We start from the raw sequence: 23,650 nt of genomic DNA, 5'->3' as shown, positions 1-23,650 counted from the left end.
CAGCGGGAAGATAAACAGCATTTCCATGTGCTTTGGTTTCCGTTATGGTGTCCCGTTGTACCAGAAGCAGTTTAGTCCCGCTGGCCACATGACCCTAAAAACTGTATGTGGACAAACGCCGGTCCCTCAGCCTGAAAGCGAGATGAGCGCTGCAGCCCCATAGTCGCCTTTGACTGGACTTAACTGTCCAGGGGTCCTTTACCTTTACCTTTTTACCTACATACCTTAAAAAAAACAACAGCAGAAAGTAGTCAAGAACTAAGGTTTACCAGCATATTTCACAATGGGCAAAATAAAGGGTTGTGAATTTGGGGGTAGGGGAGTAAACACACACAAAATAAGTCTTGTCATGCTGCTTATAGCAACGGCAGCAGATACCTTCAGAAGGACCTCACCTGGATCTATCTCTGAAAAGCCAGTGAAGCAGGTTTGCCCACCTGCTTTCCTCTCTCCTTCCCTGATGTGGATCCTACTTTCAGCAGAGGCTGGATTTCATTTCATTTTCCCATGATGTAACCAAAGCATTTTGCAAATATTTAAAGCCTTGGAGAAAACTGCAAAAAGCCCCCCCCCCCCCCCGGATATGGAACTCACAAGATTCTGGTCTACTTGAAGTAGCTGCATGTTCCTGCTCCCTCCCTGAAGGGGTTAGCCCACCACCTCCCCATCTCCCTTCCTTCCTAAATCATGTTTAAATTTTGTAACTTATCAGTTTCTGTTTTTATCTTTTTCTTTTAAGTTTAATATGGGCAAGACTTTTCTTGCACAAAGCTTCTGTATTAAAATCAAAAGAGATTTATTTTTTAGCAAACATGCTTTTATTCCCATGTACCTTCACTCCCAATTCTGGTTTAGCTGTTTGTATTTCTGTTTTATTTTTAATACTGTACAGAAATAAAGTTTTGTGCAAGAGCAATCTTATGCAAAACCTCTAGATTAGCACTTAAAAAAAGGTTTAAGTTCTGCACAAGTGCTCTCAGCATGCAGCAGTTAGAAACAGGCGTGCTTGAAAATGAACGCTGTTTTGGTCACCAGAAGGAACAAATGCCTGCTGTACCTGCCAATTCTTCCTGAAGGTCCAATTTTAAATACCACTGTTTTTCACAAGAGCAGTTTTGCATTGAACAGCTGTTTCTTTCTTTCTTTTTTAAATCAAAATATGCAGTAGGAATGCCTTCAACACCAACCAGTAAGAAATAGACACTCTGCATCCTTTCCCTTGGGCTGATGAATGCTGCAATAAATAAATGAACTGAGACACAAGCAGCTTTAAAACTACATTAAACTCCTGTGTGGACAAGTCCCATGTGTTGAGGCAACCCATGAAGGCTATAAACACAACCATCTCACTAGTAGGGTGAGAGAGATACCAGCTGCTGCCCTAGCATAATCAGTGATAAACTTACAAAAAATAAGTAAGCAAAACAAGGATCTGCTAAGTTTTTGTGATTTTCTTTTTTAAAAAACAAAACACCAACCGATGCATTACAGTCGTACCTTGGTTTTCGAACAGCTTAGTTCCTGAATGTTTTGGCTCCCGAGCATCGCAAACCAGGAAGTGACTGTTCTGGTTTGCAAACTACTTTTGGAAGCTGAACGTCCAACGGGGCTTCCCCAGTTTCTGACTGGCTGCGGGAGCTTCCTGCAGCCAATCAGAAGCTGCGATTTGGTTTTCGAACATTTTGGAAGTCGAACAAGGTACGACTATATATTTATTCAATCAACCACTCAATTTGGACCTCTCTCCCCCCCCCCCCCATTATACACTGCCTTAGGTGCCTTAGGTGCCTAGCATAAAAATACAAAAAAGGCAAATAACTTTACACCTAAAACAATAAAACCATCAAACCAAGCAAACTCAAAGCAGGACATATCATTAATTCTTATCCCAGCTGCTTGCACCATTTTCTCAAGGTCGTCAAAGCAGATAATGCCCCCAGCACATTCTACCTGGAGTTTAAACTTCCTGAAATGTTTTCCCCTCCCCTTCTTTTTCTCTCTTTCCAACTTGGGTACCCTGTTCTGGAAGGGCTCTAAATACCCAGCATCCACATGACTACAGTGTTATTTCCAAGTCCCGGGAGAATGTGTGGGTTCTGACCTAGCTTGAAGAACCATCACAGGCTTTCTACTGATGGTACAGCAAGCCCCCCTAGATATTTGCCTCATGGGAGACCTGCCTCTCCACTTGCAGTCCTTATTTGATGAAGTCCCACCATCTTCCCACGTCTGGTTGCAGAGGCAGAGTCTCCTGGGCAAAGTTCCCATAGACTACTGAGTGAAAGGAAGCCCACTTGGGGTAGAAACCAGTTGCTCTGTCCACAAGGAGAACCACCTCATATCCATTCCTCATACTTTTTTCTTGCTTCAGCCCCTGCCCAATCTCTCAGTTCCCCACCAGCCCATCCCAAGAAGTCCCTGTCCCTCTCAAAGGCTTCGGAGGAGAACTGCAGGTTCCTGGCTATCATTCTCGTGTTTGATCTACCAGGCCATGCTGCCAGAATGTGGCATACAGGAACATTTGAGGCGGTTGAAGACTCTAGAGCTGCTGCTCCCCACTCCCCATCTGCTCTCTGCTCTTTTTATAGTCGTGCCCATGCAGCTTCTGCCTCCCACCCACCCCCCACCGGCAAAAGCAAGGGAACAGACTGTGAAGTTCCATCTTGCCATCAACAAAGTGCTGAGTAAAATCCGCCCTGAGCCGTTTACAGATCTCTGTTCTGTGAATTTTCACACTGGACTAAAACACACGTACGGTTTTATCACAGGAGTATGATTAGAAAATACCTTATTCCGTGGAACTTGCAAAGTCACTCGTGTCAGTGAGAGAGAGAGAGAGAGAGAGAGAGAGAGAGAGAGAGAGAGAGAGAGAATGAGAGAGAAATCAAGCAAAGTGTATAGATTGGAACAAACCAGGACACCCCGAAAGAACTTTTCTTTTAGGAAACCACTGAAATTGTTGAGTTGTGGGGTTTTTTTTAGGAAAAGCCAAAAGTTGTTGAGCTTTTCTTTACAAAAATGCCAAAAAAATTGATTTTTTTTTAATAGACTTGCCTAAGATCCAGGACAAAGTCCCGTCTTTCAGAAATTCACCCCAACATCAATTCCACCTTTGAAATCCTAGTAATGTCTGGGAAAATCCGGACGTGTGGCAGCCCTAACAAACTCACTGAGGCTGCCTAATACATCGTATAAAAGGAGGAGGCTGTTGGCTATTTGCAGAAAGCACAGGGTTGAGGGCCGGGGTGCTTGCATGGGACAGTAAATAGTCAAAGCTGTTCCAGATGCAAGACTGAGGGGTGGGGGAAGCTTTGCCAGAAAGCTTTGGAAATTGTTGGCCAAAGGATGCAGAAAGGGACAGTCCAAAACAGAGTCACACAGTAGCTAGGATCGAAGGTAAGGTACCTTTCCAAGCAGACTGGGAACAAGATGCCATAACCTAAAAGATAACAACCAGAGAGTCAACAAGGTCAAGGCTAGTTGTTGTCATGCCCAGACGAAGACCCAGACCCACCACTAAAGTTTTATAGCTAGCTTGGGTCAGGGCAAACCAATAGGACATCTGTAGGTGGAGTCCTCCTGAGGCTGGGGGAGGAGAAAGTTGACCCTCTAGCAGGCATAAAAAAGTCTGAGATGCAGCATAGGTCCACAGCACACATATAAAGCACATTCAACACACATTTAGAGCATGTGACTTCCCCCAAAGAATCATGGGAACTGTAGTTTCGCCTTCACAGAGCTACAATTCCCTGCACCCAACAGTCCCTAGGAAGCCATACGTTTTAAAGGTGTGTTGAATGTGCTTTAAATGCATGGTGTGAATCTGCCCTATGTTGACAAGGACATTTTCTCTTGTGCTTTCCTTTCTTTCTGAACCTCTGAAGGGAAAATAGAACTGGGAGGAAAATTCTAATGCAAGGACTCTAATTAGAATCAACCCTTGCGCCAGAACTGCCGTTGGGGTTTGGGGTTGCGATTCCTTAAAGGGTTTGTGGCATTCCCTATTTCACCCAGGTGCTCCACTTTCAGTAATCCGGTTTACACCCCTGAAAGCTATACCACCATCACACATAACTACTGAATCACTTTTTCTGCCTTTATCAGGTACAATTTGATATAAGGCATTCTGTGGAACTGGCTTTATTAACAAGAGATGTATTTTTAAAAACCTCGCCAAAGAAAGAGGCTGAAAGGGGAGCTGTGTTGGGCATGATTATTTTTAATTATACAGAAGCAAAGAGGGGAATATTTAAATCAAACTTAAATTTCTCTCAATCCCTGTCCCCAAACTGATGGGGCCATGGAGGGGAGGGAAGGAAAGAAGAGAAAGCAGAACTTGTTGCAATGGCTCCCATTAGCGCAACTGCTTAGTTGAATGAGATAATAACTGGAAACATGAAATCTACAAAATAGTTTAGCAAAGAAACAAAGGTAAACACCAAAATAGTCATGAATCCATAGAGACTTGAACTTCTCCAAAAGCAAAGTTCTGTTGAGTCTTCTGAGAATTGCAGGGGAATCCGCCAAGGTTTCCTTCTTAGCAAATTTCCTTCTTAGCAAATTTCCTTCTTAGCATGTGAAAATGCTTCAAGAGCACATTCCCCATGAAAAAAGTCCAAATCACTTGGAACTTTTTAACGTAAAAAGTCAGAGAGCAAGGGCAGAGGGGTCTAAAATCATCAACAATGTGGAAAAGGAGACATTTTCCTCTCTGAGGATAACAGAATTTGAGGGTGCCCAAGTAACATTGATTGGCAGTAGGCTCAGGTTGGGCAAAATTATCTCTGGGAAGATAATCGCTGCGTTTTATCCTCTCAGTAAGCTTGCCAGGCAGGTTAAGCTGTGTGACAGTATCTCTCCAGGCATGGTTGAACTACAACTCCCATCATCCCTAACCACTGGTGATGGTTATCCAAACTTTCTCTTGTCCTGCAGCTTTGCCCCGGGGGAAACCATTCTTTAGAGCTCCATCAGAGCAAATGGCAATTCAAGTTTTCTCTGAATTGGTGTTTGCTCTGATTTAGCATTAAAGAGTGGGTTTCCCTGGGAAAGGTGTGGGGCAAGGGGGAAACTGCTCAGATCCATGCTTTCTTGGTGTGGAACGAGCAGAATTGTGGATGAGCCCTAAATTACACTACTGCCTGGCCAGATTACTTAGCAAACACTTCAAACATGAAAGTTTGATTAATTATTCAAGGCCAGGCTAATCAATTGTCATTGGATCCAGAAGATTAATTGCAACAGCCTAACACCACTTGTCAGTGTGTGTTTATAGCTTTCATTGATATAGCAGCTAGTTTACACAATCAAGTCATTGATATAGCAGCTAGTTTACACAATCAAGTCTCTTTTTTCCTGGTCCAGGCTCAAACTGTACATCTTTGAACCTACGTTGCACCTGAATTGAGCTTATGTAGGTTTTGGAGGGGGCAGAGGGCTTGCCCCTGCACACATCTTAGCATGTGAAAATGCTTCAAGAGCACATTCCCCATGAAAAAAGTCCAAATCACTTGGAACCTTTTAACGTAAAAAGTCAGGGAGCAAGGGCAGAGGGGTCTAAAATCATCAACAATGTGGAAAAGGAGACATTTTTCTCTCTGAGGATAACAGAATTTGAGGGTGCCCAAGTAACATTGATTGGCAGTAGGCACAGGTTGGGCAAAATAACAGAGCAAGTTTAACCCTCAATCTGCTGTGCTGGAGGAAGTTAAGAAGTGGCAGAGATTTCCCTCCACTCAAATGCAGCCACATTCTCTTGGCAGGAGCCCTCACTGCTGTGGAGGTCCTCACTGTATCAACGATACAGACAGGTGGGAGCTGCTGCCAGTGGTATCCCCCGCATAAACCCCTGAAAGAGGCTGTGTTTGGGGCAGTGGGACTGGCCAAGGATCCTCTAGAATCTAGATGAGGGGTCGGCAAACTAAGGCCCGGGGGCCAGATGTGGCCCACCGGGCTCGTTAATCCGGCCCGCAAACCTTTCGGACCCTGCTGCTCGGTCCTCACCACACAGGGACTGAGTTCCGTGACGCTGGCACGGCTTCGGATTGGCCGCAAGAAGCTCCTGCAGCCAATCCGAAGCTGTGGACGCCTCTGGGCGGGCAGCGATGCTGGCACGACTTCGGATTGGCCACAGGAAGCTCTTGCAGCCAATCCTAAGCGATGGACCGAAGCGATGGCCAAGAGCTGAGTTGGAGGAAGCGGTGGGGGGGCCTTTCAGGGGAGGGGGTGCTTTCTGGAGAGGGTGGGTCCGGCCCCCCACAAGGTCTGAGGGACAGTGGACTGGCCCCCTCCTGAAGAAGTTTGCTGACCCCTGATCTAGATCCTTAGATGATCCAGCTACTAATGATGGACTGAGTCTGGGACTCTCAACTGAAGTCCTTACCGGAAGTACTTCTCTTTAAAACATCAAATGACTTGTTGCCTTCAGCACCTATTAGTCATGAGAGGTAAATAGAACCTCTGCATTCAGAAGCAACATACTGCAGGGGTAGGCAATGTGTTGCCCTCCAGATGTTGTTGGACTACAACTCCCATCATCCCTGACTTTTGACCATGCTGGCTGGAGCTGATAGGAGCTGGAGCCAAAATGTCAGAAGGGCACCACATTGCCAATCCCTGCAGCATGTTTTTGGACACCATATACTGGGGGACAAAGAATAAGGGATTCTGTTGATGGGAATCATAGTGTTCAAGCCCATAGAGCTCCCAGCCCCATCCTCCATTCACTGCATTGTCAGTTACCCTTAGCAAAGTTTCTGGTATTTCTATGTAGCCTCATTAAAGCCCACAAATGGATCTGTGTCTACAGTAATAGAGAGAGGTTTTCTAGGCTGTACCTAAATGGTTTGACATATATGTCAAGATAGAGTTCAATATGAGAGGCATAGTGTAACATTCAAGCTCATATGCTTTGTACTCACCTTTGTGCGAGACCCAGTGTGGTGTAGTGGTTAAGAGCGGTAGACTCGTAATTTGGTGAACCGGGTTCGCGTCTCTGCTCCTCCACATGCAGCTGCTGGGTGACCTTGGGCTAGTCACACTTCTTTGAAGTCTCTCAGCCCCACTCACCTCACAGAGTGTTTGTTGTGGGGGAGGAAGGGAAATGAGAATGTTAGCTGCTTTGAGACTCCTTAGGGTAGTGATAAAGCGGGATATCAAATCCAAACTCTTCTTCTTGTGTCCTGAAAGTCTGAACAGGCAATTATTTCCAGCCAGATGGTTTACTGGAGATACCAGCGAAGAAAGCACAAATGGTTGAAACATGGATTTTGTGGCAATATGGGTTTTTTCTTTTTTTCCCATCAGAACTGGTTCTGCCTGAATCTTTAAACTATGGGCTATCTTAAAGTTCCTGTTCATTTTGATCATTTCAGGGCAGATGGCCGGCGCTGGTCCTTGGCTTCCTTGCCATCATCTGGATATGGAACCAACACTCCCAGCTCCACTGTATCGGTAAGACCTTCCTGCCATTAAGAAGATCTGGGAGGGAGGCAAGATTTGACTGGTTATGGGGGCTGTTTATTGGACAGTGGCCCAAAGACTCTGCTGGGGTGTTTGAGGACAGGCCAGCCATGCAAGTCTAAATCATAAATACGGTGGTAGAAATTGCTAAAACTACGTGTGGGCCAACTGGCTCCCAGTTTGCAGCTATTTACCCCCCACCCAAGAGAGCCCTGCATGTCCACTGTAGGGTTGCCTTATGTCCAGGAAATCCCAGACATGTCCTCTTTTGCAGGCCCATACCAGGCGGGGGGGGGGGAGAGATTTTTACATTTTAAAGGAAATGTCTGGGGTTTGGGGTTCTTGAAATTGGGGTGGGGTTTGGCATGGGCATGGGTGGCTCTGCACGCCACAGCTGCTGTCCGCCTGAAGCAGGGAGAGAGGCACATGGGTGCAGCAGCCCTGCGCACCCTTGTACCTCTTTCCCTGGCTCGGGCTGGCAGCAGCTCTGGCTGTCTTTTGTCCCCCTTTCTCTTCAAGATATGGCAACCCTAGAATACAGGGCAGAGGTAGGGGAGGAGAGTCAGTGTTATCAGTCTGGGTTGCCTTGCGGCACCCTTAGGAGAAGCGGTGTCTACATAATGTGAGCACTCAGCACAGGTTGAGGGTGCAGACTGCATACCCATTGCACATGTTGTCACATAACTCAGTGCAATCTTTAACATCCTTGTGTGTGTATCTGTGGTTCACTGTAATAACATCTGGAATTCTTAGCTTCCGGTCAACCTGAAGGGCTGTAGGTCAGTGGTAGAATGCTTTCTTTCTATATGAAAGGTCACAAAACCCATTCCTGGCATTTCCAGGGAGGACTCGGAAAATATGCGTGCCTGAAACCATAGAGCAAGCTCCTGCCAACTTGGTGCCCTCTGTTATGTTTTGGACTACAGCTGCACACCCCAATATCACCTCTGCTGTGCTGGCTGAGGCAAACAGGACAGAGAAGGCTGGTGTAGTCTATGCCGAGCTAAATGGGCCAGTGGCCAGATGGTTTAAGCAGCTTCCTGCATTCAGTCACATTCTGTGGGTTAATGCCCGGCTGACATACGAAAACCATTCTGCATTAACAATTCTCGTGTTGCCTTGGCAATTGTATTATATTTTGGTTCCTGCAATAAAACTGTTGCATGTTTTAGAAGGCTATGCAGCCCACGTATAGGAACTGGGCCATTTCCCAGACCTAGATACATTTCCGTGGCAGATTTGGGAAGACATTTGCAAAGAGCTGACACTTGGCATCAACTTAGGGCCAATTCTGTTTCTTCCTTGCAGTCATCCTGCTCCTCCCAAGAGCGCCTTCACCAGCTGCCTTATCAGCCCACTATGGATGAGCTGCATTTCCTTTCCAAGCATTTCGGCAGCAGTGAGAGCATTACGGATGATGACGGGGGGCGGAGGTCCCCTGCAGTGCGGCCCCGGTCCCGGAGCCTCAGGTAAGGATGGAGCAGCCGTCACCCTGCAGAGCAACTCCCTTGGGTCCCTCGTATGTTCATTGCGCATTCATCCTTCACTCAGAGACTTTTGTAGGAATATAAGCAAATGAGAGACTTGCAGTGAAATTATTGAAGGTCTATAGAATGGGATAAAAGACTAGTGTTCCAGTTTGATTCAGGGTCAACCCTGGCTGGCATGGGTAGATCCTAAGCTCCCCCCCAAAAAACAACAACAATGGAGTGTATTTGCTAAGAAGCATTTTAGTGCAATGATCTGTGCTCTGAATATGCCTCTAGGAAGTGGGGAATCTCTGGTTCTCCTGATACTGCTGGACATCAGCTCCATCAGCCCCAGCCAGGATGCCAAGTGATCAGAGCTGATGGGAGTCATAGTCCAGCAACAACTGAATGGCCTCCAGTAATCTTAAAGAATGAATGAGTTTTACGTAGACAAAAAGAAACACAGTCGTACCTTGGTTGTCAAATTTAATCCATTCCAGGAGTCCATTTGACTCCTGAAATGGTTTGAAAACCAAGGCACAGATTCTGATTGGATGCAGGAGCTTCTTGCACTCAATCAGAAGCTGCAGAAGCCGTGTCGGACGTTTGGCTTCCGAAAAATGTTTGCAAACCGGAACACTTACTTCCCAGATTTGTGGCATTCAGGAGCCGATTTGTTCAGGAGCCAAGCCGTTCAACTACCAAGGTACCATTGTATAATGATACATCAAACATCTAAGAAAATAAGCCCAAAACAGCTTAGCAACTCAGCAAATATGACTTTTGTTGCATTTCAAATGTGATAAAGACTGATGAGATTAGTTATTTGAATTCTACCATTAGGCTGCAATCCTATATATATTTACCTAAGAGTAAGCTCTGTTGAACTTCTAAGAGTAGACATTAGAGGATTGCACTTTTACTTTCTCACATTGGTATGATCCAAGCCAGGAGGAAAGGTTAAACAGGTTGAATACAAAAGGCTCTTCCACTGTCCTGCCTGCTGGGAAGCAATTAATTGAAGAGAACTGTGATTAAATAGCTCCTGCTAATGGTTCCCTGTACATCTCGCCAAGAAGGTTTGTGTGCCATTCTGAAAGTGTTGCCTTTGGTTAAGGAAAGCAATAGGATAATACAGTCAAACCTCAGTTGGAGAACGTAATCTGTTCCGGAAGCCCGTTCGGCTTCCGAAATGTTTGACAACCAAGGCGCGGCTTCCGATTGGTTGCAGGAGCTTCCTGCACTCAAGTGGAAGCCATGTCAAACGTTCAGCTTCCAAAAAATGTTTGAAAACTGGAGCATTTACTTCTGGTTTTTTGGCATTTGGGAGCTGAAGCGTTCCAAAATGGAGGTGTTTGGGATCCAAGGTTTGACTGCATAGGAAGCAATATGGGTAATACTGAACACCACACTGATCTTTTCTGTACGCAGGGGCTGGGGTCTTGGAATCTGTTTTCTATTTTACTGGAACTGCTGGAAGCCAAGCGCACAAGACAGAAATGGAGAGTGTGGTGCACACACTCAGCCCATGAGTTTGTTTTCAGTAGTGCAACTGACCTCACAGTCTTTTCACACAAAAATCCATTCTGATAACACCGTGTTTTCTTTATTTCAACAGCCTTATTCAGAAAGTGAGAGGGAAGTCTTTTGTGTGTGTAAAAAACCCTTTCCAAGTCTCCTGCAAAGTACCCAGAGATTTACCATAGATCCCAACCTACCTTCTCCCCACTTCTTCCGTACAGTATATTTCACACCATTAGCAACGAAAGAATAAAGATTAAGTAGTAATAAAGAAACGTGAGAAATGCCCAAATAGAATTCAGGGCGATGGGGAGTGCAGGAAAATAGAAGATACCAGGAGCTGATGCATTCTTATTCCTTTGCAGCCCGGGCCGGTCCCCATCTTCCTATGACAATGAGATAGTAATGATGAATCATGTGTACAAGGAACGATTCCCCAAGGTAAGGGTCACAGTCGGAGGCAGAATCTAAAGATTTCATTTCCATCAAATAACATCCTACAGGGACCATTTTGCCCGGAATCCTGGAAAATGGCTGCTAGAGGCAAAGGGATTTGTTTCATTTAGCCACTTTCCATTGACAAAAGACGGACAATCTACCTGTCTTGACACTTAGCATGTAAATTTAGGGCTTTTTTTTTGTCCCACTCTTTCTGGACACAGCTCCATGCTTAAAAGCTCTGAGTCCAAGTGTGTGTGTATGTGTGTGTTTTGTCCTGGAGCTTTATTTGTAAAAACCCACTCTTTAGTGCTCAATTGGAGCAAATGTCCATTTGGGTTTTCTGCAGATTGCCTTTTGCTCCGATTGGGCTTTAAAGAGTGGTGTTTCACAGCAGAAAAAGGAGCACTATGACACGGAGTTTTACACCGTGGATCGTGTCTGGAAAAAGTATGGATCAGCCCTTAATTTACATTTTAAAACTTGAATACTCCTGCCCAGAGCAGTGTTTCATTGTTTTACTTTGTCTCATTCTCTCATGATTATTGCAATAGCCCACATTCCAAACAAACACACTGAGAAAGAGTAATGGGAATAAGAACTGGGCACAGAAATGGAAGCAAACAGGTACAATGATACCTGACTAGGGTGTGTAATTGTTATTTATATAAAAATATATGATGGAGAAGAGAAATACCTTATGCCTTATAAGACTGAGAAAGAAAGAGAGCCCCTGTGGTTGGATGTGCCTTGTTAGATGTTGTGTCTTATTGTGGTGTAGTTGTGATACAGCAAGTGATTCTTTTAGAGGAAGGTGATAAAAAGGAAGGGCTCTCATGACCCAGAATTTTTGTTTTTTTACAGGGAGAGCACAGAGGGTGCTGTGAACTGGGTTGTAGTTGAGGGCCTGGGAATCAGGATTCCCTTATACTTTTCCTAGCTTTGAGAAAGGAGCAATGCCTATTCTGGGTTATTTACTAGACTCCTCTTTTTCCTGACACAAGAGCTCTAATTTCTTAACCCTCACAGGCCACGGCGCAGATGGAAGAGAAGCTGAAAGACTTCATCAAGAGCTATGAGCCAGACAGTGTGTTGCCCTTGGCTGATGGGGCTCTCAGTTTCATCCACCACCAAGTCATTGAGCTGGCACGAGACTGTTTAGCCAAGTCCCAAGAAGGCCTCATCACCACTGTCTACTTCTATGAGCTGCAGGAAAACATGGAGAAACTTCTGAAAGATGTGAGCATGGGGCCTCTCAGTGAATGTGCAGTGCACGGCAAGATGTGCAGAAGAAGTCAGTTTTGCACGGCAGTGAATAAAAAAGATACAGTCAGGAGAGGCAATAGTGGTCAAAGGGAGGGAGCTGGGTTGAATTGGAGTAATTTCTGGAGAAATTTAGGTTTAGGTGTGAGTGGCAGCAAGTTATGGTGGAAGCAACCATGATGGACGAAACAAGCCATGTGAGAGCAGGGACTCTGAGTGGGGTGATAGCAAGAACATGAGGAGGTGTTCCTTGTGGGCACAGTGGCATGCCATGGAGATGACTGCAACCAAAACCATTCTCTTAACAAGCCCCTTCTTCCATTGCTTACAGGCCTATGAGCGCTCTGAGAGTGAGGAGGTGACCTTTGTCACTCAGCTTGTGAAGAAGCTGCTCATTATCATCTCCCGACCAGCCCGGCTGCTGGAATGCTTGGTGAGGCACTGAGGGGTATACGTGTCTGTCTGCTTCCCTAGGAATTGGCAGAAGTCAAAGCTGTTGCCACTTGATATCTTCCCACATGTTCACATCAAGATCACTCCATGATCTCCTGCCTGTTGCACTCTCTGGACTGGTGAGGGGCTCAGTTTCTCAGGTCAAGGGGAAGGCACCTGTAAGGGTCAAGGCTGTGGGTTTATGGGCTCTGGTTCTGTAGGATCCAGCCCTGGAGCTTCCTGTCCGCCAACCTCAGGTTCAGTGGGCTCAGTATCATGCTCAAAGCCAGGAACCTAGTCCACCACCTCAGCCACTAGCCCTATTGCCTCTTTGGTATCTTGGTCATTGACTCCGGGATTGTGACAGGTATCATTGCTGTGAGGATGGGGAGAAGAGTGCCGTTCTGCTGTTCTCCCACCATCCTCCTTTTTCATTTGCTAATGCATGTTGCTGCAAAGGAGTTGTGTGATGGGAGTAGCAGGGAGCCACCAGAACACTCAAAACATAAATTCACAATGAAGTGACCGGCAGATAGGAGCTATGTTGTGGGTTCTAACATCACACACACAAAGTACTGTACCCAGCTAGAGCCTACAACACTTCTTTAGAGGCATGTTTTACACACAGTAGCAATTAATGGTCCATTTGAAGGAACTCTTACAACATATGACATCCCTGAGGGACAACGTGTGGGCTGTGCACAGCAAATGAGAAGGCAATGTACAGGTTTTAGGAAGAACATAAAAATCATGTGTGCGCACAAAGTTCCTTAAAATGAATGGGATGCATGAACATAGCTGCTCTAACTCAACACAAGGCCCACTGGAATCTTCTCCCTTTGTTCAAGGCCCGTTGGCTATTCCCACCAAGGGACCCCAGAAGTTTCCAATTCCCTTTGTCTCTAGAGGATGCACTCTCCAAAACATCCTTTAGGTGGACATGTATTTTAAGAGTGCTGCCATTCATCCTGTTGCCTGTATATCAAGTTTTTAATAATTGCATTGTAGCCTAGGTTGAGAAGGCCTTACAGGGATAGGAGATGGGACAACGGCTTTTAAATATATGCCATAAATAATACAGAAGAAGCATTGCTAGCTAGCCAGGGGCGGAAATGGGGGGGGGGCGGGACGGACACCACAAATGGATACCACCTCTTCTCCCAGGGCTACCTCCTCTTCCAGAGCTGGGAAGCAAATTCAGGGGTTCTTGTCTCCATCCTAACCATGCACTATCAGAGCTTAAAATGAGCCACAGTCCACTGGTATTTTCAACACCAGTTATGCAGTCAAAATGAAAAAGCGTGATGTAAATACAGGGTATTACTCAGTAACTATCAGACTGCACACAAAAGGTTAAGGCAGAGGTTTTCAACGTTTTTGAGTCCACGGCTCCCTTAACTAACTACATTTTTTCTGCGGCATCCCTGTGGGGCTCAGGAGTCCAGTTCTGTCAACCCTTGCCTGCAGAGCTGGCAGCCTCTCACCCTTTTTTGAACACCCTCCCTTGTGGAATGTTCCCTCAGCCTCCTCTCCTCTCCCCTCTCCTTGGGAGTCCTCTAGCTGCTGCCGCCATCCCTGGTCTCTGAGCTGTGCCCCCTGCCCCAAAGAGAGGTGCCTCCCAAAGCTTATACCCAGGGCTGCTGCAATAAACAGCTGTGCAAGCCTTGGGGAGGCAATCTGAGAAGGGAGGGAAGGAAAGGGGGACAGAGGCCAGTGTTGCCTGCAACACCCTTGACCATCATTCAAGGCACCCCAGGGTGCCACGGCACACTGGTTGAAAACCACTGGGTTAAGGAAAAGGGCACACACAGCCAAAGAAGGATTTGATCATACGGGTAGTGAAAATCATTGGGAAGGGGGGGGAATCTATTGAACTATTGTGGGAGCTGGAGTCCAAACACTGCTGGAGAGCCACATGTTCACTATCCTTGCTCTGTAACTGTTTCTATGAGGCAGAAAGTAAAAGAGGCATCTTTAGGGCACCCACATTGGTCAAGAAATTAAGGGTTGGCAAACTGGGAGGGAGACAGATCTTGTGCAAGTATTCAATCTCCCAGAAAGTTCTCCTGAGCATGGCCCAGTGCTCATTAGTTTAAACAGGGCTTTAACTGAAGACTTCAGCAAGTCATTCTTCATTCTAATTAGAGGTGAGGCAGCAATTTGGATTTGGTGTTGCCCCACCACATCTTGGACCAGCCCTTAATTCTGCCTCCGAAGGACATCCTGGCTTGTGTTACTTTTGTCAGCTTTGTTCCCACGTGGTAGGAGTTCATCCTGGTGCCTGTTCATCAGTCCTGTATGTGGGGAGGAGCCATAGTCCAGGAAAAGTGTTCAGTCTTTCATACCACGACTTAAGTATTAGCACTGAGCCGGGCACCCTTGAGCCTTGGCACCAGTTGCTTCTCCTTCTGCCTCTTAATCCTGGCTCTGCTCTCTGCCATCCACAGGGCATCAGCTTTCATCCACCTGCCGGTTTCCCTGGCAACATACCATCCAATCACAGGATGCGCTTCCTCAGCCTTGCTAGTTGCCAGGTGGTTTGAGGAGCAGGAGGCTGTGCCAAACCAATGCAGTATCAGTTGCTGGGCTTGTGTGGGCACCCCTTGTTTGAAAAGGAGGAGAGCAGCAGTAGAGAGGAAAGCAACTGATTACGCCTCTTTTTATCATATATGTATATACTTAGTTGTCAGTTTGTTTTTGCCAAAAGCTGGCTGATGGGAAGCTGTTTGATTTCCTTATTCCTTTTTCAAGTGTTTTTCTCCACCGGCTGTGACTGACTGATGAAGAATCCCAGATCTGAAGGAAACAGTGTTGGGCAAATGATTCTGTTCCTCCTTTATTTCTTCTAGCACAGGAACTGGGACTGGTTCCCCTGATACTGTTTCCTTTGGACCTGGGAGTTCAAGGGAAGCAACAACACATAAAGCTTTCTCCAAGGTTAAGTTGGAACACTTCAAATTCCTATTTTTCTATAATAACTCCCCAGTCTCATCTCTCTGATTCCCTGTCTACTGCTTTGTCTCTCCCCATCCTTTCCAACTCCACAAAACCAAACACACTGCAGTCAGAATCAGTCTTTTGATTACTCTTTCATAGCCTGGTCAGCTTGTTTCATTCCTTAGAAGCAACCTAAATTGCTGCAGCTAGATCTGTAGCCTACATTATTTTTAAAATTTGGGTGGTGTGATCAACTAGGTAGCCCCATGGAAATTAATGAACATGGCCAAGTTTGGTCTATGAATGCCAGTAGAGCTACCCTGAGTGAAACTTACTTGAATTTCTGATTCACAAAGAGGTTGCAACCCAGTTCACAGACCTATATGACAATTACTTTGTCATATTAAGCAAACTGCAAAATTGCCACACAGCAGTATAATGGTTCAGATCGAAACCTCAGTCACATAATTCCTTCACTCCCTCACTGTAGGATCCTCACAGCACAAACACAGAAATCCCTGGCTCAGCTACATAAATCAGTCTGCATCACAGTTGGTATATTTGATATCATAGAATAAAATAAGTGAAATGGGAGGACACCAATTCATCATTTAGCATAGGCCAAACCATCTTGTAATCTCTGGCCAATCCACGTTGCACCAGCCTTTTTCTATGGCCCACAGCACCCCATTTTTGCAGACCTTTGTTTGTAAACAAGTAACCCAAAGAGAATCTTTAGCCTGCTTACTATGGTAAAATCATATGCTTTTTGTGGATAAAATATGTTTTGCACACCCGAGTCCCTGAGTGGTGAGAAGTTTCAAGGGTACTTGCACATACTTTAGGTTTGGTTCCCTTGATGGAGACAGATAGTGCTTCTGTGTTGTATGATCTTGCTTCCATAGACAAATAGTCTGTGCAGAAGATAGAAAACTCATAGCATTAACACTCCCAACAGATCCTTAAGACCATTAAGTAGATACTTAACAGATGCAGCTAGGGTTATTTACTCAGTAAAGAAACTAGTTTGACCATTTTAGCAGCCTTCCTGTTTCTACAGAATTTGGTCCAAAGAACCCATTTGATCCAACCCCCAAACTTATTATTCCACTTTTCCTTCATGACGCTCAGGACAGTGTGCTTGGGGACTGTGCCATTCTACTCTAACAATTGCCCTGCAAGGTAGGTTAGGCAAAGAGAAAGAAAGAGTGGCTGGTTGAGGCTCGCCTAGGATACTCTGACCCCATTCCCAGCGCTCTGACCATTACACCACAGCAACTCTCCCTTTTGTGAAAAAGCAAAGGCAGCTCATTGTTGCTAGCTCCCCGCAGTCTTAGGAGAAGAGGCCTGATCCAATCCAAAGCAGGGCCTAACTCTGAGCTGTTCTACTGTTCCCTAGGAGTTTAATCCCGAGGAGTTTTACCACTTATTGGAAGCTGCTGAGGACCATGCCAAAGAGGGACACCTGGTGAAGACTGATATCCCTCGCTACATCATCAGCCAGCTGGGACTTACCCGAGATCCTTTCCCAGGTAATTCAACAAAAAATCACCTGCAGGAAAGCGGGCTGCATTCCACGTATGTACCTGGGCCGCAGTACCTACTGTGTTTTGTGAACATATGTGTATGTGATTTCATGCATGTGCTAGCATGCTCGTCTTGTAACCTCCGTGGCTATGTGGCAAGTGACCCGTCCTGTTAGCTGTGGAGTTTGTCTTTACATGGGTTCCAAGAAGCGCAGGCTGTTCTGTCCCCCTTCCCCCTCGTGAGGATTCTTCATGCGTGGGCCAATCACGTTTCCTCTACGGTGTTCAGGGTAACCTCTTCATGTGCGGGTTTATTGTTTAGGGTAGTCTACCTGAAGGAGCGTCTCCACCCCCACCATCCAGCCCGGACACTGAGGTCCAGCACCGAGGGCCTTCTGGTAGTTTCCTCGCTGCAAGAAGTGAGGTTACAGGGAACTGGGCAGAGGGCCTTCTTGGTGGTGGCACCCGCCCTGTGGAACGCCCTCCCAGCAGATGTCAAGGCAATAAACAACTATTTTACTTTTAAAAGACAACTGAAGGCGGCCCTGCTTAGGGAAGTTTTTAATGTCTGGCACTGTATTGTTTTTAATATTTGGTTGGAAGCTGCCCGGAGTGGCTGGGGAAACCCAGCCAGATGGGCGGGGTATAAATAATAAATTATTATTATTATTATTATTATTTATTATTATTATTATTATTATATTACTTGTTAAGCAGGACAGAAAAACACACCGAGGGTGTGATGTCACTGATGGGAGTGGACAGCTTCTAGCCTTGACATATTTCCAGTATCTTAAAAAGAGTTGAAACTCATCCAGGATTCCTTGGGGACAGAGCATCCCCTAAGAAAGGATAGATCATGGATAGACCGCGTCCCATTGGACAATTCCTTAGCTTACTGCTGGGATTTTTGTGGAGAACACAGGACTAGATGGACTTCAGCCTGATATAGAAAGGCACTTCGGATGATGATAAGATACATTCTTTGGTTCCCTGATTAATACAGATCAGTGAAGCCTTTGCCACTAAGAGATCCCAAGTATTGACCCTTGCTGTGTAAATCTGGACCTAGTTCACACACACATTAGCAGCCATTTATTTGTTCATATGATCGTGTATCACAGATACATGACACCTGGGGGGAAAGACCACATATGTGTGAATCTACATTATGACTGAAAGGATGTCTTTGTGTGAACGTTTTTTGAAATACTGTTCACTGCCCTGGTATCTTATTTATTAAGTTGTCAGGATAGAAAGTGTGCTTGCTTTGGTCTCAAGGTGGTCTGAACCACTGAGTCTCTTGGGCTTGCTGATCAGAAGGTCAGCAGTTCGAATCCCTGCAATGGGGTGAGCCCCCGCTTTGTCCCAGCTCCTGCCAACCTAGCAGTTCGAAAGCATGCCAGTGCAAGTAGATAAATAGGTACGGCTGTGGCAGGAAGGTAAAGGGCGTTTCCGTGCACTCTGGCTTGCGTCACGGTGTTCCGTTGCACAAGAAGTGGTTTAGTCCTGCTGGCCACGTGACCCGGAAAGCTGTCTGTGGATAAACACAGGCTCCCTAGGCCTGAAAAGCAAGATCGATGCCACACTCCATAGTAACCTTTGAGTGGACTTAACTGTCCAGGGGTCCTTTACCTTTTACCCTTTACCTCCATCAATAAACGTCTTGATTTTGAAATCTTAAATTGGGCTGAACCAGCTAACGTTTGATGCCTTAATCTTATATGGCAGATTTCAATGGTCATTCAAGGTGTGCTTCTAGTTTATCTGTGCAAACTGAGGGGCAAAATGTAGTTATATACATGTGGAATTTCTTCTAATGAAAAAACCCCCAACCTAACACTTTTGCTATAGTCTCCAGGACTCAAAATCTATCTGTCTGCCTTTCTGTCTGTCTGTTATATTTATATCTCTCCTCTTCTCCAAGGAGCTGAAGGTGGTACACACCTCACTTCTCCCCAGCCCCTTCCATTTTATCCTCACAAGAACTCTGTGAGGTAGGTTAGGCTGAAAGACCGTGACTGGCCCCAGGTCACCTAGTGAGCTTCATGGCTGAGTGGCGATATGAACCCTGGTCTCCCATGTTCTAGTCTAGCCATTATGCTACACTGGCTGTCTGAGCGGTGCACGCCAAGGGCATGTTTAATGCTTTCCTCTCAGGCTGGTTTCCCAGTCACATTTGGCTCTTCTTAAGGGACGTGGGTGGCGCTGTGGGTTAAACCACAGAGCCTAGGACTTGCCAATCAGAAGGCTCAAAGTGCAAGTAGATAAATAGGTACCACTCCGGCGGGAAGGTAAATGGCGTTTCCGTGTGCTGCTCTGGTTCGCCAGAAGCGGCTTAGTCATGCTGGCCACATAACCCGGAAGCTGTACGCTGGCTCCCTCGGCCAGTAAAGTGAGATGAGCGCCACAGCCCCAGAGTTGGCCACAACTGGATCTAATGGTCAGGGGTCCCTTTACCTTTACCTTAAGCTGCTTTATCCCCATGGGGTAAAGTTGTACAGACCTGTTCCCAGTTGTTTGACCCAGGGACAGGGTTGGTAGTTGCTCAGGGTGAGTCTGTGTGGTGTCAAAGTGCTGACACCCAGGTAAGCCAAACCAAGTTCACGTGCCGACATTGGAGAGTCGAGTGGTCTCCAAGGCACCAGATGACGGAGGGATTGCGATTTGGCATAAACTATCTGTATCTGTGTTAAATGGGCATGGGCATGCATTTGTGTGAGCAGGGTAGCACAGCTGACGTTCTATTCCAGTGTGAATGTAAGTATATGCGAACCCGCATACCCGCAGGTGTTTGTGTATCTGTTCCCAAGGTGTGTGCTAAGGTGCATGCAAGCATATTCGCCTGCGATTTGTCTTAGCGAGCGCATGCTTCCATCTCCTGATTTGTCGCCTTGACACGTGTATCTCTCCATCACACACATACCCCCACGCGTTAGCATGCCGCCGTGTGTGCATGTACGTACCACAAGGCATGTGCATTGGCGTATATGCATGGCTGTATGCACATGTCTAGGTTTCGCCCTTTCTGTGCTTTCATGAATGACAATGGGGTTGCTAAAGCCTTGTTCCCTTGGCTCTCCCTTTGGCTCTTTCCAAACCCTGTTCTCGTCAGATGTGCTGTATGTGGAGGAGCATGATAGCGGAGGATCGAACACACCTGAGACAGAGGAGTTCACAGAGGTCAGTACACAGGGGGCACCAGCCGCACCCCAGCTCTGTGCTGTCTATCCCAACTCTTCACACAGACACAACTCTCTCTCTGTCTCTCTTTGTCTCTCTCTCTCTCTCTCTCTGTCACTCTCTCTCTCTCTCTCCATACCGCTGCTCAGTGTTTCTGCCACTACATCCACATCGCAAGCTTGATCCTGGGGAAAGAGGGAAAAGCAAAGCTCCTTGACTTCAGGCAGCCATCCCATTTGGTGGGCTGTTGTGCAGGAAAACAAACTAAAGGAAATCTGGCTACTCACTTGGGTTCATGCAACTAAAGCCCTCCATTTATCATTGGGCATTCGGTCTCTACTGGCAGCAGCTGGAAATCAGGCCAAAGCTGTGGTTCCCAATGCAGGCACATGCCCTCAGGGTAGCAATTTGATTTTTAAGGGGGGCAATTCGAGAATGAGTTATTAACAGTTAATGGCCTTTTAGGAATCCTCCATGTGAATAGGAGTTCACTTTTTGAATAATAAGTATTATATGTCACAGAAGGGGATCAGGATTTTAGAGATGCTTAGGTGGGGCATGGCCAAAAAAAGGTTGGGAACCATTAGGCTATAGCCAGAATTTGTTGCCTGGATGCAATTAATTTACACTCCTTTGTTATATAAGTAGGCAGTGCCCCCCCAAGCCGTGAGCAGCCTCAGGATTGCGGGGTGGGGGGCGGAGGAAAGGAAGTTTTCCATCCCTACCTAAAGGTAATATTTGCAATTTCAGGGGAAATCCAATGAACTCCAAAGTAGGTTTCCCAGCGGATAACTTTTGGCAGGTCAGAATTCGTCAGTGGCAGAGTGACACTTCCTCCCTATTCCCATAGCTGTTCTCCCCACCCCAAATCCAAAGCCCTTCTGGGCTCATAGAACTTTGGGACAGGGACTGGGGCATAAACATAATAAACAGACTCATCACCTCGCTTTAATGTTTGATCTTTTACCGTGTTTTTAATGTTCTGTTGGGAGTTGCCCAGAGTGGCTGGGGAAACCCAGCCAGATGGACGGGGTATAAATAAATAAATAAATAATTATTATTATTATTATTATTATTATTATTATTATTATTATTATCACTGTCAAAACAAAAGGCCACCTTTAATTTACTTATTTTTAAAGAAAACATGACCATGCGCTGGGACCTGAACAGTGAAATCAATGTGCTTGGAGCCCCACCTGATAATCAACCCAAGCTTTAGTTGACGGCTTAAAACTTGCAGCTCGAGTTATGAATTTCACATGTTGGATGACTCCCTGCGAGTTGTGGAAGCAGCTGACTTCCTTGCACCCTGACTTGGGTAGAGGTATCAGCAGCGCCAAGGATGGCGACCCAAGCAGCAATTCTAGGGGTGCCCATGAAGCTACGTGCCATTGCACAAGTGCACTCCCCAACACCTTGCGAAACAGCAGAGGATGATAGGGTGCAGTACTTGGATTTGCTGCACACTCGTTTTGGACCAGCAATACAGTCAAACCTCGGCTCCCAAACGCCAAAAACCAGGAAGTAAATGCTCTGGGTTTTGAATGTTTTTCGGAAGCTCATGCAACCAATCAGAAGCCACGCCTCAGTTGTTAAACATTTTGGAAGCCGAACAGGCTTCCAGAACACATTACGTTTGACAACCGAGGTTTGACTGTGTATCTGTGGCAGCCACGCACAGTAGTAGCATCGCAGATGTGCAAGAAATGGGAAAGAGGCAGATAAATTGGGGAGGGGAAGCCACAATGGGTGGGGGATGAGAACCCATGTCGTAGAAGTTGGAGAAAATGCATGAAGTTCCCATTTGCCTCCTCCACTCTTACGAAAGAGAAGTCCAGGCAGGCATATGAGGAGGGAAGAGAAGGAAGGTTCACATGGGAGATCTGGGAGACAAGTGGAGGAGAAGCACAGAATATGGGTGGATGAGGTGGGAGGGAAAAGAAGCCCAGATGGTGTTGGAAGCAGCCAAGAAGAAGGCTTAGGAGGAATGTGATTAGTGGGTGAGAGGAAAAGAGAAGGCATGGGTGATTGACAAGGAGCATAGTGGGCAAATGGAAGAGAGGAGTGTGACTAGCCCAAGGTCACCCAGCAGCTGCATGTGGAGGAGCGGAGATGCGAACCCGGTTCACCAGATTACGAGTCTACCGCTCTTAACCACTACACAACACTGGGTAAGGCAGAGGGGGGGTAGATAAAGCAGTTCCTAGGCTTAAACCCAGCAGGACTTAGGACCACCTCACACTGTATATTTTAAGAAGCTCATTTTCCTTCCCTGTACTTTCTACCTGCTCCCCTTCCCGGCATTCTCACAAATGAGCTTCTTAAAATGCAGCTGCTGGGTGACCTTGGGCCAGTCACACTTCTTTGAAGTCTCTCAGCCCCACTCACCTCACAGAGTGTTTGTTGTGGGGGAGGAAGGGAAGGGAGAATGTTAGCCGCTTTGAGACTCCTTCGGGTAGTGATAAAGCGGGATATCAAATCCAAACTCTTTTTCTTCTTATCAGAGTCTGTCAGGGGTACAGGGATGACATTCATGCCTCACATTTTTACAGCAAAGGGGGCGTAGGGAGGCGTTCTTAGTGCTTGCCCCACACTTAAGGAAATCCGTCTTCTCTTCCCTCTTGAAGATCCCCCAAATCTTGAGCACGGAAGTGTCTCAGACATAAGGCTAAGATTCATTGGGTGCTATTTGGGCTGCGGGGTTAAATTAGTAGAGGGTTTGGGTTTTCCACCACTGGTGTTATGTGTTGGTTCATTGAATTTGAATGGTGTGTTTTACATTTGGTTCTTTGATCCGTTGTGAAATAGATGCTAAAGTAGAAATAAGTATAGAACTGCAGCACCGAAGCCTACAGAAGCATGACATCGTTGTTTGCCACAGACGTAGGAAACTGAGGTGTTGGCTCTCCTGCCTTCATTCATCCATTCTTCTCAGAGTGTGTGCTGCATTTTTATTTGGGAAAAGAGCACATGATGTGATGTGGGGTAGCCAAAACAAACATGCTGGTAAACAGAAAATCTTAGAATTGTAGAGTTGGATGGGGTCACCTAGTCCAACCCCCAGCAATGCAGGAATCTCAACTAGAGCATCCCTGGCAAAATGGCCATGGTGTTTTGTCAGTCTCTCCTTTCTTGTAACTTGAAGCCATTGGTTCGAGTCCTGTCCTCCAGAGCAGGAGAAAACTACCCCCCCCCGCCATCTTCCATGTGACAGCCCTTGAGATATTTGAGGATTGCTATCATATCTCCTCTCAGTCTCCTCTTTTCCAGTCTAAGCATACCCAACTTCCTCCACTGTCTATCAAAAGAAGCGGTATGCAGTGGAATATATGACTAGCCACTCAGGTCTCAGGAAGAGAAGTACTGTGTGTGTGTGTGTGTGTGTGTGTGTGAGAGAGAGAGAGAGAGAGAGAGAGA

General features: G+C 46.2%; 1 protein-coding gene across 4 annotated transcripts in view; it reads left to right on the top strand.

Annotated features, from left to right (window-relative positions):
- MAST1 (microtubule associated serine/threonine kinase 1) overlaps positions 1–23,650 on the top strand; it is a 97,719-nt gene that overhangs the window by 49,562 nt on the left and 24,507 nt on the right. For all 4 annotated transcript variants that reach the window (XM_028711669.2, XM_028711668.2, XM_028711667.2 and 1 more), the window contains 7 exons: positions 7,374–7,452; positions 8,770–8,930; positions 10,817–10,892; positions 11,919–12,128; positions 12,484–12,585; positions 16,921–17,053; positions 20,163–20,230. In XM_028711669.2, the coding sequence (XP_028567502.2) occupies positions 7,374–7,452; positions 8,770–8,930; positions 10,817–10,892; positions 11,919–12,128; positions 12,484–12,585; positions 16,921–17,053; positions 20,163–20,230 (829 nt within the window). The remainder of the gene's footprint in view (positions 1–7,373; positions 7,453–8,769; positions 8,931–10,816; positions 10,893–11,918; positions 12,129–12,483; positions 12,586–16,920; positions 17,054–20,162; positions 20,231–23,650) is intronic.

The sequence above is a fragment of the Podarcis muralis genome, chromosome 17 (assembly GCF_964188315.1).
Source record: "Podarcis muralis chromosome 17, rPodMur119.hap1.1, whole genome shotgun sequence".
Classification (NCBI taxonomy): Eukaryota; Metazoa; Chordata; class Lepidosauria; order Squamata; family Lacertidae; genus Podarcis; species Podarcis muralis.
This window is presented reverse-complemented; position numbering and strand designations above follow the sequence as displayed.